Source organism: Lepisma saccharinum, chromosome 15, assembly GCF_977018435.1.
Source record: "Lepisma saccharinum chromosome 15, izLepSacc3.1, whole genome shotgun sequence".
Lineage (NCBI taxonomy): Eukaryota > Metazoa > Arthropoda > Insecta > Zygentoma > Lepismatidae > Lepisma > Lepisma saccharinum.
In genome coordinates, this window is record NC_139243.1 from 67205907 (window position 1) to 67224075 (window position 18169).

Below are 18169 nucleotides of genomic sequence, written 5' to 3' on the forward strand. Positions count from 1 at the left end.
CCACTTTATGCATATTTGGGCTAAATGAGATTGGACCTACGCAACCCGGGTGGCAAATGGAAAAGCTTGACTTGAAGTATGAATAAAATGTTTTGACTGATTTTGAAAGCTTAGGTTATGTACATCGCAGATCCGATTGATGCCACACTGTCAACCTTGAGCGATTTGAATAATTCAAGATGGCGTCCAATATCTCAGTAACCAATGGTCGTAAACAGAAATCCTATTTGTAGTTTTGATCCTCATTAGATGCACTAAAAAAAAGATTGTGTGTAGTTTCTCACTAATGTTAGTACTTCTACCGTAATTTAAAAACTAATCCTTAAAATATGTAATTTTTCTAGCACCTTTTGAAGTTTTTGCCTTGTAACTTTTGAACAAATTAAATGACAGGAAATTGTTTTGAATAAATGTGTTAGCCAAATTCATAACATTTACAACAATACAAGACTTTATGCATTTGAATGAAAAATGTGCTATAAAATATGTCCCAAAATGGATGATAGTGTCAAAAATGTGCTTCACTGTTATATTCAAGTCCACCTGTGATAAGGATGCAGTTTTTTGGCACTATCCTCCATTTTGGGACATATTTTATAGTGTATTTTTCAATCAAATGCATTAAGTCTTATATTGTTGTAAAGGTTATGAATTGGGCTACCACTTTTATTCAAAACAATTTCCTGTCATTTAATTTGTTCAAAAGTTACAAGGCAAAAACCTCAAAAGGTGCGAGAAAAATTATATATTTTAAGGATTATTTCTTAAATTACGGTAAAACTACTGACATTAGCGAAAAACTACACAGAATCTTTTTCGTAGTCCATCTAATGAGGATCAAGAATAATAAAAAAAATTATCTTTACAACCATTGGTTACTGAGATATAGGTCATTAACTGTATAGTCTGCCATATTGGACGCCATCTTGAATTTCTCAAATTGCTCAAGGTTGACAGACTGGTTTGAGTTTCCTAGGGAAAACTCAACAAGAGATTTCGGCCTATGTGTGGGCCCGGTGGCCACGCACCATTGTGAGGAAATTGGGGAGTTACAAATGAGTAGGACTGGGGGTTTGTCGTGCTGACCACATGACACCCTGTAACTGGTTGGATGATCTGCCACCTAGGGAGAAGGTAATGAGTAGATCTCCCACTTCGGGAGAAGGTACTGAGTAGGATCAGGTTGGAGTGAGGCCAACAGTTGGTGGTAGACCTGGGCCCTCAATGGGCTGTTGCCATGTTTTATATAAATATATGGCCAATATTAGGCACATGATGTTTGTGTATGTTGACAAAACTTCAGCTTCATAGTGTTTTCTATAAGCTCTAATACTAAGTCTTGATTCCCCAATTGGTCAAAGAAACATTTTTCCTCCCTGCCAACTGAGTGTATTGTAAATTATTTCACTGTCATCTAAATACTGTGGTCTTATGCTTTGTTTGTGTTCATTATCAATGTAATTACACATTCTTTGCTTGTAACAGTTACTCAATTTACAATTTTGAGTCTGGACCGTATGTTTCTTTATTGTGTTACTGCTAAAATTCAGTGGTTACAACAATCAGTGCTATAAGAACATGGCAATAAAATGTACTGGAAGATTAAATATCAATATTATTAAAAATAGCCACTGAAGTGTGAAAACGAAAATTGTGGATGATATTGGTCAGTGTGCTCTGTCATTCATGCAGTACTTCCCTTGTTTAACACACACACACACACACACACACATATGTAAATGACTGGATCCATACTTGCTTCAGTAATTTTTTGATGGAGGGAGAAATACTGGTCAAAATTGTAAAATCAAGTTACATGCTTCAGTCTGGTTGCAGAAGTTATTACTAAAAACAAGTTTCATATTTCATTTGCACAAATGCAAAATTTCAGTTTATATAAATAAATCAAAATGAAGTGCACAAATTGTGAGTTCTATAGTTAAGGTGGTTTGAATTATCGGATGAGATTTTGGTTATAACCATCACATGAAGAGAGAAGAAAACAGGTTAGTTTCATGAGGTAAAATTATAATCTAGACAGTACAGTGGGATCCATGAGTATTACTGAGCAAATTGTCCATGACTTATTTTCACTAATATTTCTCTTTCAGTCTGTGTGATTTTAAGCAATGGATTTTTATGTATGTTGGTGCAGAAGTTGTCAGCAGCTTGTTTTGAGTTTTCGTTTCATTCTTGAAGCTCTTATTGGGTCAAATAGAGTGCACGAACATGGTGATGAACAATTTGCACGGTAATACTCATGGATTTTTCTGTACATATAAGCATAATGTCCACAAAATGAAACTTGCTAGAATGCACAAGACTACACCAGCAACGCCCTTTCTGCATTCAAAACTAAGCATGTAATGTCACAATGTGGTATCTTATCTCGAGTGTGCACAGTTTTGCTTAAAACATTGATAACAACATTTATGTTGTTTGGCATGGTGTTATGCATGCTGCGTCAAACTTAATTTTTTAACAAATTTAAATAGTATAAGGGGAAACGCCACATCTCATCTCATCTTTTACTGTCAGGCAACCAAAATATGGTAACGGTTCCAACTGTTTTGATTTAAAATTCTCCCAGCAGAAAGACTAATTATCATAGAATTTTGGAAATCATTGTCACACGATATTTGAAACTTTCTTAAAGAAGCACGCTTTGATTCTAAAAAAAAGTTATTTATGCTGATTGATTGAATTGTTGTTTTGGTACTACTTTACTATACTGGAGACACCTATCAATGATTTATTTCGCAATTTTTTACATTGCTAACGTACTATTCTGCATTGCGGAAGATTTCTTTAGGTGAAATAATGAATTTCTAATGAAAATAATGTCTATTTCTTACATTAACGAGTACTTACTGTTGTTCCTTATTTCCCACAAACCATCCACGGGTAGCCCCAAAAACCATTGACGTTAGCCCAAAAATTCACGACAGCCCCACGAACCATCACAGGGACGAGGTATGCCTACTAGGTTAGGTTAGGCCTGTTGGGTTAGGTTCCATTAGCACTCCTTTCGTTCAATTTAGGGCGGCAGCAGCAATAGCGCGTCGGAAATAGATTTTCGTAGAAAACCATATGCATTCGCATTAAAATGAATCAAAACTACATTCCCGAACATCAACAACGCTACAGAAAATGATTTGCGTAAGTACTTTCTCCTGTAAATGTGAAGAAATCCGTCTCCGGTATAGTAAAGTGTTACCATTGTTTTAAATCCACTTAAGGCACAGTAAGCTAATTGGGACTGAACCTACAGTTTAAAATGGGATCTGAACCACTATGTGCCTCCAGCGGGTATTGAACCCAGGAAACCTTGATTACAAGTCGATGATTTTACCACTACGCCATAGGGGAGGTGCTTTATTAATGTTGAAAAAAAAATCATAAAAATTACCTTACGGAAGCATGTGTGCTTCCCATGGAGAAGGTATTCTTCGTTGACAAGCGACAGTTACTATGGTAGACTAGTGGGAATGAATGTAGAAGCAAATCAGAACCTTAGTAGAATGCATTTGGGGACTTTATTTTAATGCTAAAACTTCCCAGTATGTGTTAATAAACATAAATCGAAAATGAAACATGTAAATATTGCATTCGTAGATTGATGAAATCACAATAAAAGAAAAGGAACTTGGGCCCAAAATATGCACATGCTGTGTAACCTCAAGGGGATGGGGAAAGGCAGGGGACATTACTCCCATTTGGCCCTTTATTCCTAAAAAGAAAATAAAGGCAGGAAAGGATGACAAAATGAGGGCTGACTATCAAAAAAGTATATCCAAAATTCTGGATACACCACTCTACACATGGCTTGATCCCATAAAAAAAAAGGCATCAAATGGCAGGAAATTTCAGAGGACTATAAATTCCAAACTAGAATTGATATTCCAAAAGCAGAAATAAATCCTATGGGTTCTTATATATGTCTAAGGATATAATGTAACAAATTTTATCCCAATCTGACATGGTGGGGTGGACACTTCTGGAGAATCTTCTATTGAATGACCAGTAACCCTGCAGTACTGCTGGCACAATAGAGAAATTACATGAATCATAATCTACAAGCAAAAAGGTCAAATTTTGAACCTTAGTACTGCCATGCTCATTTTCAATCCTTATACTAAAATTTTCTTCACCTACCTTTCTGCCATTTCGCCTTCCACCTCATCAGGATTCTCTACAGAATAATTCATGTCTTCTTGATCTTCACTTAAAATTAATTCACCATTGTCACTGTCCTCAGATGGCATTTTTTTAACAAGTTGTCCATGATAACATGGATAAAATCCTTCACTTTTATGTACATTTTGCCCACTAGGAACTTCCTGATTTCTGCCTTCAAATTGAATCCAACTATCACCACTTACACTTTCCACTTTACAATCTGAAGTTTCTTTCATGTACTTACTTGATAGTTTGATGTCAACAGAAGCATCCTGTATGCATTGCTTAGATTCTTTGATATTGACAGAAACATCCTGTATGCACTGATCAGATGGTTTGATATCGACAGAAGCATCCTGTATGCACTGCTTAGATTGTTTCATATCGACAGAAGCATCCTGTATGCACTGATCAGATGGTTTGATGTCAACAGACAAATCAACATCAGGAGGCTCCTTGAATGATTCAGTTGCAGTCTTGACACATGACTCATCCGGAAGCCACACATTCTCCAGAGATGTTTGTTCACAAACTAATGGATCGGCACTTTCTGATTCAGACTCAATGCGCACTTCCACAGAAGAGAAACCTGTGTCAGACACTTGAAGAGCCAAATTTTCTTCACAATCATCAGACCAGGATGCAGAAGCCTTCTGGAAGACAATAACAAGCAGTGTGGATTAAAAATTATGATCTTTAATTTAAATGTCTTTTTTACTTCTTATAAAAAAAAAATAATCAGATTTTTTTTATTTATGAGGCTCAGTCAATAAATAACAAGGCAGAGGATATTTCACAGTACTTATGTAACGTCCCTCAGAAGTATTGTCTGCCACTGTTAGGCATTTATCCCATTGTGACACCAGTCGCAAAATGGCATGGTCGTAGAACTCCTTTGGCTGCTGTTGGAAACAACTGGACACGTACTCCTTGATGTTATCGTCCGATTGAAACTGTTGTCTCCGCAGTGCTCTTTTGAGCTCACCAAAGATGTGGAAGTCACACGGGGACAGATCTGGACTATAGAGAGAGGACTTCCCACTTGAATGTTTTCAGACATTCCTTTGTTGTGTTGGCTGTGTGTGGTTTAGCATTGTCGTGCAATAGGCAGGGTTGGCATTTTGCCTAGATTTCTTTAAAAAAAAACCTCAACCCAGGTGGGTTTTTCTATTTTTTTTCAGATAAAACCTGATAAAACCTGGGTTTTATTGGGTTTTTAAGGTTATATTTAAAAATATATATCATAAGAATGAAATACATTATTCCCCTAGTAGTAATGTATCATAACATTTTATTTGTACTGCTTTATACCCTGTCCCAACTCTCTCTGGAGCCAGCGAACAAAAACAAGTCTCTGCACAAGTAGTAACGTGAGATGGCTCCACCAATAAACATGGGAGAGAGAGAAATGGATTGCCTGGAGAGGAGTAAGCGACTACAGTTACCAACCTTCACAGCAGCATGTACTGCTTTGCACTGCCCACTCTATTTCCTTCCTTTTTTCTGATGCTATGCACACCCTTGCTCCAGAGATAATTGCCACAGGAAATAGTTATTTAATATTTCTGTTCTAAAATATTTGTCCAACAACTTGAATCAACTCTTCCTGGATGGTGTAATAGTTAATGCTGTTGCTTTGTCATCAGTTTTCAGGGTTGCATTCCTTGAGGAGGCACATACTTTGGTGTATCCAAGAATCAAATTAAAGGGTGGGAGTACAAAATGTGGCATTACAAGTGCTTTTTTTTTCCTTCTGGTAGTCAACAATGGCACTCCATACTGCCACCTTATTATAGGTGAGGACTAATAACATTTTATTCTAACAAGAAAAATGCCTACAATGCCAGAGGTCCTGGGTTCGAATCCCAGCTTGGGCATGGATGTTTGTGAGTGTCCATTCATCAATTTCATCACATCATCACTCATCCCCATCTTCGCAAATTAGCCAAAAGTGGCACAAAAAGATAAGTAAAATAAAGTAAATCAATCAATCAAATACATTCTGAACTTTAGTTTATGAAACAAATTATTTTGTGAATGCAGTGTTGTACATATGTTGGAATGAATTATGCTACAAACACATTTTTTCTAATTTATTTCATATGCCATAGACCATTAAATAATCCAAAAATACTATGTAATACAAAGTTTTAAATCAGCTTCATTACAGTTTGTTCACAGTTTATCACAGTTGTGTTTTCCCATTATTTTTATGGACTTTTCAAGCATAAATAACTCCTCCATGTATTAACCATGCCAAATTATAACTTAGTCATTTCTAATTGTCTGGCTGATTTCATCCAAATGGAATACCTTATACATCTTCCAAAATATCTGGCTAGCATTAATGCTGAATCAGAAACGGAACGAGTAATTACTCCTGCTTGATCGAGAAAACTTGCAAATGCAATCATACCAAAATGTGAACACCTTCCGTAAGTTGGCTTTATTCCAACTACTCCACAATAAGCTTCAAATGCTATGAGAATGGCAATTCTCATGGTGAAAACATTAGTGACCTCCAATTTGGTCACAACGAACCCAAAACATGCACTATATTTCAAAACATTTATTGTCAAATTATAGCTTAAGAAAAGTCCTAAAATTCTTACGACCCTTTTCTTAATCTCCAAAAATGTAGTTTAGGCTGAGATTTGAAAGTATCATCAGAATTTGGAATCTACCTCAGCATAAGAAAAATCCATTTTTTTCTACACTCTTAAAATGCTTTGAACAAATGCAAATACAAAACAGTCATTCCCTAGATGTATCTACTTGTGATTATTTTCAACTAAAAACCTCTAAATTTGCTGCAGTTATTGTTGTCTCAAAATGGGTGACTTACCCCCCCTTTCCTAAAACACACACACTACATTACACAGTTTTTACTAAAAACTTAAAACTCAAGTGATGCAGTAACATTGCTGAGACTTGTGTTTCTAAATGTAGGAAAATATAACCTAGTCAAATACGACCATAATTTAAAGTTCTCACAAGATATGTTAAACCAGCCTCTCGTCTACTATTTTTAAACATGGTGACCATTTTTTCTCAAAGACAATGTGAGACAAATCCTTTAAGTTATATTGCAACTCAAAAGCTTTGCATTTATGGCGGTTATCAAAAATAGAATGTGTGTGATCTTACCTTTTACCGCCACTCCTCTCAAGCTAAGAAATATTATTTTAAAAGTTTTACTGCAAAATTGCAGACCAATGAAATCTCTAAAATTACTGTTTAATTCCTTATACTCTGAAAATGTATTCTAGACCGTTTTGAAAAAAAAAAACATTGTAGGGCATAGCATAGCATTCTGCAGCATGCAGAAAATAAGTTTTTCATCCACCATCTAGAAACAAATTGTTCAATTTGGTTTACACATTTTCTAGCTGCAGAAATAACTTTACCTAAATTATTCTAAATTTACAGCAGTTATCATGGTCATTAAATAGATGACTTATCCCTTTCTGCCCATCCACCCTAACTCATGCTCCTACTAAATCATGAACCATATTTTGAAAATTTTATTGTTAAATAATTGTGCAAGTGCATGATATTCCTTAAGTTTCATGCACAAAGCTAATATTGTGGTAACTATGAAGATGCACGACTTACATGGGTATAGAGCTTCTAATCAGACATAAATAACATTTTACTGCATAGGCAAGCAACCCATTAGGATGAGAAATGACAAAAATCATTTAAGGTGTGTTCCAATTTAATTATGACACAATTAACGACATTTCAATAAAATGTACTCAATTCTCCCTTGAAATGTTTAAACTTGCAAAAAATTTTGTATCAATTGAAACAGTTGAAACTATGATCTGCCACTATCGTTTCCCCTCACATAAGGAAGTAACAGATAACCAAAGGGCTCCCACATTTCAAAATTATAAGCTTCGTTCAACTATGCGGCATCAATAAATGCAAAGGTTTTATCTAAAAATTTCCGATACTTTTCTGTTTTGTTTCTTAGATATATAATATCTTTACTTGTGTTAAAAGTCCATTTCTAGCATCATTTGAGGATAATTGCCTGAAAAAAAACACTGTGACTTGTACTACATTCATTATTTTTAGTATTTAAAGCTCTGCTAATTCTTTTCATTACAAGTTTTCCAAAAAAAATTTACAATCTTAGAACCTCACAAGTTTTTAAAGCAATAATTTACATTTGGGTCATTCCATGTCAAATCATCCAGAATTTTGTGAAAATGTCACCCACCATCTCAGATTTTGATGAAATTCAGTATACTTATAGAACTTTTGATGCTAAGTACAAAAATGACAATTTTTTTTAGATTGGTCAAGGGGTTCAGAAATTACGCGATTTTAAAAATCTCCCTGTACGCCACATGCGGCTCCACTTTGAATGACACGCATTAGGTTATAAATTATAGTATCTTCTCTCAGGTTTGCCGTAGAAACTTCAAGTTTGATTTCTTTTGCTCAGGATAGTGTAAGCTTTCATTTAAATAAGGTTTCTGATCAGTGTATCAATAATCATGTATTTTATGTATAGTTTCATGTATTTTTTTAGAAAAATAAATGACTAACTTCTAGAGCGAATTTCGTGCAATCCTCCCCCCCTCAATTTCACCCAAATTTTATATACATGTAGCTGAGAGTGGTTACTAATGCTTGATGGAAAAATTGGGATGGGCGGTTCAGAGACAGGGTCATCAAAAAATCATTTGCATTAAAAATTAATCTTATTAAAAATGCTTATGTATTAGCACAAAGTCTGAAGTACAATATGTATTGAGGTATAATATTCAAAATTTCTGTTCAGTAAGTGTGAAGGTAAGCATAGGCGTAACCTGGTGGGGGCAAAGGGAATAATTTTCCCTATGCAAACTTTATAGATTAATTAAAACCTACAAGTCAAATATATTTTGTGAACCTCCTGGCACTTGAGGAACAAACAAAAAAAGAGTAATTATTGTGATTTTTCAAATGTATTTAGCAAATAATCTTTGACACTATTTTTATGGGACTGAAAACTTTGATTCTCTCAACCAAAGATAGTTCCCAAGTTCCCAAGTTACGCCCATGAAGATAGTACCGAAAAATACTTACTCGATTGTATTCTATGCATTGCCAAAATTTCATGCACTACAAATTGTGCAGTTCACATTTTCTGTTCCCAACTGTAAAAAAAAAAATATCTGTACCTTCTCTGGATGCTACATAAAAGGATTTTCTTGGATTTGCTGGCCTGTCAAGGAAGCTATGCTTTGTTGCATGCTAACTTCATCCACACTTTACTTCCTTCAATTCATATCTACTTGTATGTGAAAACTTCAGTGTTTTAGGTGGACTGTCGAGCTAGGAAACAGTCATCGTTGAAGGAGTGGATCTTTGGATTTTGTTGAACTTGTAATGGGGGAGAAAGTAATAGGTGCAAGTGGAATCAATGACACCATATTCAAAATACCGTGGTCAGCATTCAAATGATTTATTAATTAAAATCGTTCAAACAAAGTTGATTCTGTATTTCATCATTCATTTGCAGTAGTAATGTAGGTATATGAAGACAAACGGATTATGTACTAGGAACACAATTTGTAATTTTTACACAAATCAATGATCATTAACTGTAAGTTTCTTTCACAGTAACTGTAAAGTAACTCAGTTACTTTCAAAGTACCAGTAACTGTAACGGAGTTACTTTTTAAATGAGTAACTGAAACTCTGTTACTTGTACAAAGTAACTTACCGAACACTGTAAATAACCTGTAGCCTAAGTTCAAAACAGTGCATACTTAATCTTCCTGGTGCTGTTGTATAGTACTTTGCAATCGCTGACATATTGTACTGCGGGTTGTTATCATTTCACTTTACTTGATTAATAAGAAATTTATGCCTCTAATACTATTTCTATGGAATTGGTACTTCATTGCTGAACTTGTTACTTGATACTGTTGATGTCTATACAAGTCTTCTAAGTGTTCCAACCACCCCATCACAAGGAGATTTTCTGTGGTATGTGGCAAGAAAAGCTCCATTTGGAAAAACTTCAATCAGCACAAATGTGTATTATTATTTCTTACTTCATATTACGTATCTCCGTGAAGAGTATAAAAAAAAATCCATATTGAGATAAAATGCACAAAAAGAAGAATGTTCTCGAAGAAAATTTGCTAAGCTTGGGAATGCTAATGACTATGATTATATATTTTTTTAAAAAATTGAAGACAGTTGAAACTAACTTAGATAGAGTGGAACTTCGATTTTACGTTGTTCAGGGGACCAACCTCAAAAAACTTAGAATGCGAGAAAATGTAAAACCGAGGAAAATATGCTATGTTGGGACCACCATGAATGTAAACTGCAGGGAAATGTAAAATCGAGGAACTTGAAATCGGGGTTCCACTGCAATTATTATTTGTAGGTTTTAATTAATCTATAAATTTTGGATAGGGAAAATTATTCCCTTTGCCCCCCACCAGGTTACGCCTATGCTTACCTTCACACATAGTGAACAGAAATTTTGAATATTATACCTCAAAACATATTGTACTTCAGACTTTGTGCTAAATTTACTTACTTAGTCGCGTCCTCTTCTACCTGCCGGTGTCGAGGGGTTACAGAGAGTTCTCCAGACGTTTCTGTCCATCGCCTTTTCCTGTGCCTCTTTCCATCTTATGCTTCGTTTCTCCAAAATCTCTTTGACACTCATATTCCATGTCTTTCTTGGTCTTCCTTTTGGTCTTGTTCCTTGTGGACGTGCTTCCCATATCTGCTTTGGCAGTCTCGTCTCACTCATTCTGCTCAAATGGCCGAACCATCTGAGTTGATTACGTTCAACTGTTTCTTGTAGTGGCTGAGCATTTAAAGATTGCCGGATGGTTTGATTCCTTATCCGATCTTTCCTGGTTTTCCCACTTATTCTTCGAAGGTACCTCATTTCCATTGTTTGTACATTTTGCAGGTGTTTTCCAGTCATTGTCCAATTTTCACTGCTATATGTAAGTGTTGGTATATAAATTGTTTTATATACAGTGAATTTTGTTTTTGTAGATATTTCTTTTTTGCCTATAAATCCTCGGTTTATCATTTGATATAGCTTTCCTGTCTTCATGATTCTATCTCTTATTTCTTCCTCTTCTTTTCCTTGACTGTTTATAATTACTCCAAGATACTTGAAATTTGTCACTTGTTCTAAAGGTTTGTTATTCAGTTTTAACTTATGGTTTGTCTTTTCTCTGCTAATTATCATTGTTTTAGTTTTCTCCGTATTTATTTCCATATTCTTTTTCTTTAATTCTTCATTAAGAATATTTAGGTTATATTGTAAACTAGCCTGTGTATTAGCTATTAGTATAATATCATCAGCGTATATGAGCTCTGTTAGTTTAATTGATTTCATATTCCAGTATCCTACATGAAATTGTTTCATTTTTATATGGCATTCCTTTATTACTTCATCTAATAGGATTATAAATAGATATGGTGATAGTATATCTCCCTGTTTAACTCCTGTTGTTATTTCAAATTCCTCTGACTGGTGGTTTCTCGTCCTCACGTAGCATCTGCATCCTTTGTACCAACTTTGGATTGCTTTTATTAGGTTTTTATCCACTCCTTTCTTCTCTAAAGATTTCCATATCTCATTCCAAGGAACTCTATCAAAAGCCTTTTGTAGATCTATAAAACATACATGTGCCTTTTTATTGTATTCTATTGTCTTGTCTGTTATTTGTTTGAGGGTGAAAATATGGTCTTGTACACTTCTTGCTGGTCTAAAGCCTGCTTGACTTTCTTCCAATTGCTCTTCGACATATTTTCTAAGTCTGTTCTCCAGGATTCTTGAATATATCTTCCCTGGCACACTGAGCAATGAGATTCCCCGATGGTTTCTGCATTCTCTATTATCCCCTTTCTTGAAGATTGGGATTATTACTGATATCTCCCATTCCTTCGGTACAGTTTTCTTTTCCCATATAGCATTCAATAGGTTCAAAAACAGTTGTTCTCCAGCATTTCCCATGTACTTAAGCATTTCTGGTGTTAAACCATCATGTCCACTAGCCTTACCTAACTTCATTTTCTTTAATGCTGCTTTTAATTCTACTTTGATATCATTTATTTCCTCTTCTTCATCCTCCATTTCTGTATTTTCTGTTCTTTCGTTTCCTGTTTGAACCTCCGTCCTGTGAGTTTGTGTTTCATCCTTCAGCAATTCTTCGAAGTATTCCTTCCATCTTTGCATGATTTCTTCTGGTTTTGTTCTTAGTTTACCATCTTTTCCTTTTATGTATTTTAATGGGCTTTCTTTATCTTTTCTCATAGTCTTTAAAACTTTGTAGAATAGTTTTTGATTTTCTCGGCTGTTCTCTTCCATACTTTCCCCAAATTTTCTCCATGAGTTCTTTTTAGCCTCTAACACTTTCTTTTTGACTATGTCCCTTTGCCTCCTATACTCTTCGAAGCTTTCTAAATCATTAACTGATAGGTACTTTTTCCACAGTATTTTCTTGTGCGTGACTTCTTCTTTCAGCTCATCTGTCCACCATGCCGTTCTTTTCATTTTGTTTCCGATGTATGTTGTCCCGCAGCTTTCCTCTGCAGACTGTAGCAAAATATTCTTAAATTCATCCCACAATATATCAACATCTCTTTCTTCCTTTTCATGTTTCTCTTGTATCTTTGCTTCTATTAGTTGCTGATATTTTTCTTTAACTTTTGTATCTTTTAATTTATATGCCATTATTCTTATTTTATTTTGTTTTTCCTGTCTTTTTCCTTTAGTTTTTAGCACTCTACTTTTTTGTACTACTCTTTCCATTATTAATAGTTTATGGTCACTCCCAATTTCCGCCCCTCTTTTGACTCTGGCATCTCTTATCTTTCTCATCGTATTTCTCTCTACTATGAAATAGTCAATTATAGATTTTTCCCTTCTTGTTGGTTCTTCCCTAGTGTATTTATGGATTTCTTTATGTGGGAAGTTAGTATTTACCACTACCATGTCATTTGTTACACATAGTTCTAAGATTCGTGTACCATTATCATTTAATGTCCCTTCTCCATGTTGTCCTATTACCTGTCTCCATTCTTCCGTATTATTTCCTACTCTTCCATTTAGATCTCCTACTATCAATACTTCTTCCTTTCTTTCATCTATGATTTTCTGTAGTGAATCATAGAACATGTTTTTATTTTCTACTGTATCATCTTCATTTGGACCATAAACTATTATCATTGCTATATTTTCTTCTTCTTCTTTAATGTTAACAATCATTATTCTCTCACTTATGAATTCCCAATCTATTATATTATTTTTCTTTTCTTCGTGGATCAGAAGTGCCACCCCTCCTCTAGCTCTTTCCATTCTCGATACTCCACTATATATCAGTACATATCCGTCATCTAACTCAATTTCTCCATTTCCTTTTTTCTTGGTTTCAGTTAGGGCTAAATATTTTACTTTGGTGTTCTTCATTTCTTTTACTATTTCAACTTCTTTTCCATTAAGGCCTCTGATGTTCCAAGTTCCAAAAGTCGTATACCTTAGTCCTCGCCAATTATCTTTCCTATAGATCCGTCCGGCCAACTCTCTGTCTTTTCTTTTAATCATCTTTATTTAAGAAGTGTAGGTGATTGGCCTGCAGCTTCCTAGCATAGTGAAGGGGCTGCCTTCTTGTTGCTGCTATGCCAGCAATGGGGTTTGGATGTTTCTCCCCTTTTTCTTTTGTGGGCTCTATGCTCCAACCTCCACTTCCTTGGAGGACCTGGGATTTTCTGATAGGGGTTTACTCCCCTTAGAAGGATCGGCTTCTCTATGCCTAAGAGTTCCTTCCACCCTTTGGTTTTCTGTTGGGGTGACCTTCCCCTAGCCTTTGGAGATCCCTCTCCTCCCTGCAAGGCAGCAGGGGCAGTGCTTATTTAATGGCGGCACTTTCTCGCCATGTCGTAGTGCTGTTATGGGGCTTTTCTGGGATTTTATGAGGATGATCTTGCCATAATCCTTCCTCCCCAGACCTCTTGGTCTGGGAATGGGAATTAGCTTGGGAATGCTAATGACTATGATTATATATTTTTTAAAAAATTGAAGACAGTTGAAACTAACTTAGATAGAGTGGAACTTCGATTTTACGTTGTTCAGGGGACCAACCTCAAAAAACTTAGAATGCGAGAAAATGTAAAACCGAGGAAAATATGCTATGTTGGGACCACCATGAATGTAAACTGCAGGGAAATGTAAAATCGAGGAACTTGAAATCGGGGTTCCACTGCAATTATTATTTGTAGGTTTTAATTAATCTATAAATTTTGGATAGGGAAAATTATTCCCTTTGCCCCCCACCAGGTTACGCCTATGCTTACCTTCACACATAGTGAACAGAAATTTTGAATATTATACCTCAAAACATATTGTACTTCAGACTTTGTGCTAAATACATAAGCATTTTTAATAAGATTAACTTTTAATGCAAATTATTTTTTGATGACCCTGTCTCTGAACTGCCCATCCCAATTTTTCCATCAAGCATTAGTACCCACACTCAGCTACCTGTATATAAAATGTGGGTGAAATTGAAGGGGGGGATTGCACGAAATTCGCTCTTGAAGTTGGTCATTTATTTTTCTAAAAAAATACATGAAACTATACATAAAATACATGATTATTGATACACTGATCAGCAACCTTATTTAAATGAAAGCTTACACTATCCTGAGTAAAAGAAATCAAACTTGAAGTTTCTACGGCAAACCTGAGAGAAGATACTATAATTTATAACCTAATGCGTGTCATTCAAAGTGGAGCCGCATGTGGCGTACAGGGAGATTTTTAAAATCGCGTAATTTCTGAACCCCTTGACCAATCTCAAAAAAGTTGTAATTTTTGTAATTAGCATCAAAAGTTCTATAAGTATACCGAATTTCATCAAAATCTGAGATGGTGGGTGACATGGCCTGGATGATTTGACGTGGAATGACCCATTTTCTGAAAAAACTACACATTTTGTCTGTTTTTTTTTGGTGTTTTTTTTTTTTGAGGTGGGTTTTTTTAAAAGAAAAAAAAATGCATGAGGAAAACTGATACATGACAGTCTGTCTTGATTAACTCATCCACCTGCATAACATGCTGGTCTGTGACACACTTTGGTGCCCCACTCAGCGTGTTCTTCTTGTTCCACTCCTGCACTCTTGCCCGGGACGTACGGTGCACCCCATATACCCATATATCCTTTCCATTCGTTGATGGAATTCACGACCCCCTACACCTTCCGCTGTCAAGAAGCGCACAACATCCCGCTGTTCCTCTTTGGATGCATCCATTACACGTCGCAGTGACACACGGAATGACTGGACATGGCCACTGCTCAGTTAACAGCCTTTGCGCATACCTTGCCAGACATGTAACACCATCTAGTGAGAAAACATGTGCAAATCAGTTTAAATCAAAACTGATCCGCACATGTTTTCTCACACCTGCACCTCGATTTCAGGCATGTTGACCCATTTCTAACTACCCTAGTTTTGGTGTAATATCCTCTGCCTCATTATTTATTGACTGAGCCTAAAAAATCACAGGTTGTTAAAAAAAACACCACACAAACTTCTGCACACTGCATGCCTTAAGACTTTCTAAAACAAAGGGGATGTGAGGTTTGATACACCCTAGTGGATACAGGGGCAAATTGGCTATAACTAGATGTAGCACCTCTTTCGAATGTCAATTGTGACATGCACTATAGTAAAGTCCCCCATGCATTTTGCAACCGTGCCATTATGGCACATTTAGGGGAAGGGGATGTGGGGGATAGAGCTACACACATTCTCGATCTTGGTTCACTATGGAGGTGATGTGATCAGCACCATTCTCCAGCTGCCTTTACCCCCAGGTACCTATATATTTGGGGCTGGGTGATCTGGCCTCAGATCACTCACCTTGGCATGAAACAAGCTCTATGGTTTCAGTAAAAAGACAGATGGGCAGAGACTTGAATAGACAGGCAGAATACTGGAAATAATACAGAAGACAGTCAGCATGTTCCAATGGAGCAATCTAATATAACAATGGTAAATAATTCTTTGGTCCATTTTGTCCATGCTGTATCTGAATGCTGCTCCAAGTAAGAAAATGCATAACAAGCATTACATACACTTACAGTGTAACTTAGAATAAATATTCCTCAGGGGGTAGTAGCTAAAAAGGTAAACTAAAGTTGGGGAAAAAAATAAAAAAGAGAAACTTAAATTAAGGTTCCAGTGTATGTGTGATCCGATTTTGTTATGTAAAATATACAATAGCTATAAAATACCTTCTACGACTGGTTATTAAAAGATAAAATCCAGTGTTTTGATCTTCTAAACAAAGGATTCCATCAGCAATGTTGTAATATGTTATTATACATTTGTCCTACACATTAGCCTTTCAACCTCCTCATTTTACAAAGTTCCTGATCAACACTCATGTCATAAGATTGAAAAGTTGGATGTGGTGTTTTTATTACCCACTCTAGGTGCGGCTTTCATTACTAGTATTTTATTATGATAGGTGCATTAACATAGACATTTATCAAGAATGTATGGTAAAATATAACGAACACATGCAACTCTTTCACATTACGTAACTCAATTGAATTTTAAATATATTTTTTAACATGGCAATATCTTGTTCTGTAGATATATTCCATTCCTCATGTATTTAAAAATAGTTTTACAATGAGGTCCATGCCACACACAAAATTGATTTGCTGTGCCAAACAGGAGAGAATAGTGTAATATGAAACACAATTTTATTCACAAGAACCTTGATACTTAGCGTACATATCCCTTTCACAGTGGTTCTTCAAGAAAGTATACATGATTACATTATTAGTAACAGCAGGTGTAAAAATAATACTTTTTCATTTCTTAGAAATACATCTATTACCACCCCAAGAGCAAATAAGAGTTGACTGTATTTTTTAGTACATCACAACTCCTTCAAGTAAAAAATAGTAACTTTACCTCAAAGCCCATCTCCCTTATCTGCTTCTCTTCTGCAGATGCTGGGTTTTCATTCAGAAGGTTTTCCGATTCAGAAGACATGTTATGGAAGTCCTGCAAGATTCTCTGTCTTGTCTATGCACGGATAGCACACTTGGCAAACTGTCATCCTCTGAAACCTAAAATGAAGAAAACTGAAGTCATAAGTAGGGTAGGGTTGGGACATGGGTATTTAAACACTGGGTAGCTAAATAAAATTTGGGTAAATACTGGGTATTTATGAACATTTTAGTCATCTACCAAGAACCGCCATAGCTCAATTCGTAGAGCATCTGGCTATCACTCAGAAGACCTAGGCTCATCCTGGGGCAGGTGAACTTCACAAGGGAAAATTTTCCCTGTTTCTGCATGGCTCTGAGGTTCACCCAGACAAATAAATCAGGAAAACCCTGGAGGGTAAAGGCAGGATGCTAATCACCATCACAACTATGGCTATGATCAAGAATATGTGGAGCTCTGTACTTCCACACACCTCATGTGCCTTCACAGCATGTGTGCACAACAAACAGGGATACCCTTGCCCTTTCTTTTTTTTTAGTTACCTACCTCAAAGGTAGATATTTATTACAAATTAAATGTTCCCTTTATATTTTGTCTTGAGACAAAAATATAAACATCCCTCTTTGCAATTGTTACAGTTGAACATCTGGATTCCCTACCAAACTTGTAAAATTTATTGTGAACTGCATTTTTAAATTTTACAAAGCTTTGTATATTTCTATTCCTATTATATTTTGGTCATTCCAGTTATATATTACATATCCTCACTTTCCTAGCTACATTCACATCTCTTACTCAGTATGGCCACTATTGGACCATAATAAAATACAAGTATAATTCCTGGTTTAAGGCAAACTTTCCAAAAATCCAAGGGTATAAACAGATGTTTTCTCTATTTCAACCTTACATATCACCACCTCTCACCCTCCCACAAATATAATTAACAATCTAAAGGGTCTGTGTGATTAAAGGCCGACACACA

The 18169-nt window shown here is 35.7% G+C and overlaps 1 protein-coding gene across 1 annotated transcript in view; it reads right to left on the reverse strand.

Moving 5' to 3' along the window:
• Positions 1-17229, reverse strand: part of LOC145999310 (uncharacterized) — a 138343-nt gene extending 121114 nt beyond the window's left edge. The window contains exons 1-2 of the mRNA XM_083136250.1: positions 17149-17229; positions 4424-4832 (exon numbers count right to left, since the gene is read on the reverse strand). Coding sequence (XP_082992376.1) covers positions 4424-4832; positions 17149-17229 — 490 coding nt within the window. The remainder of the gene's footprint in view (positions 1-4423; positions 4833-17148) is intronic.
• Positions 17230-18169: the final 940 nt, after the last annotated feature.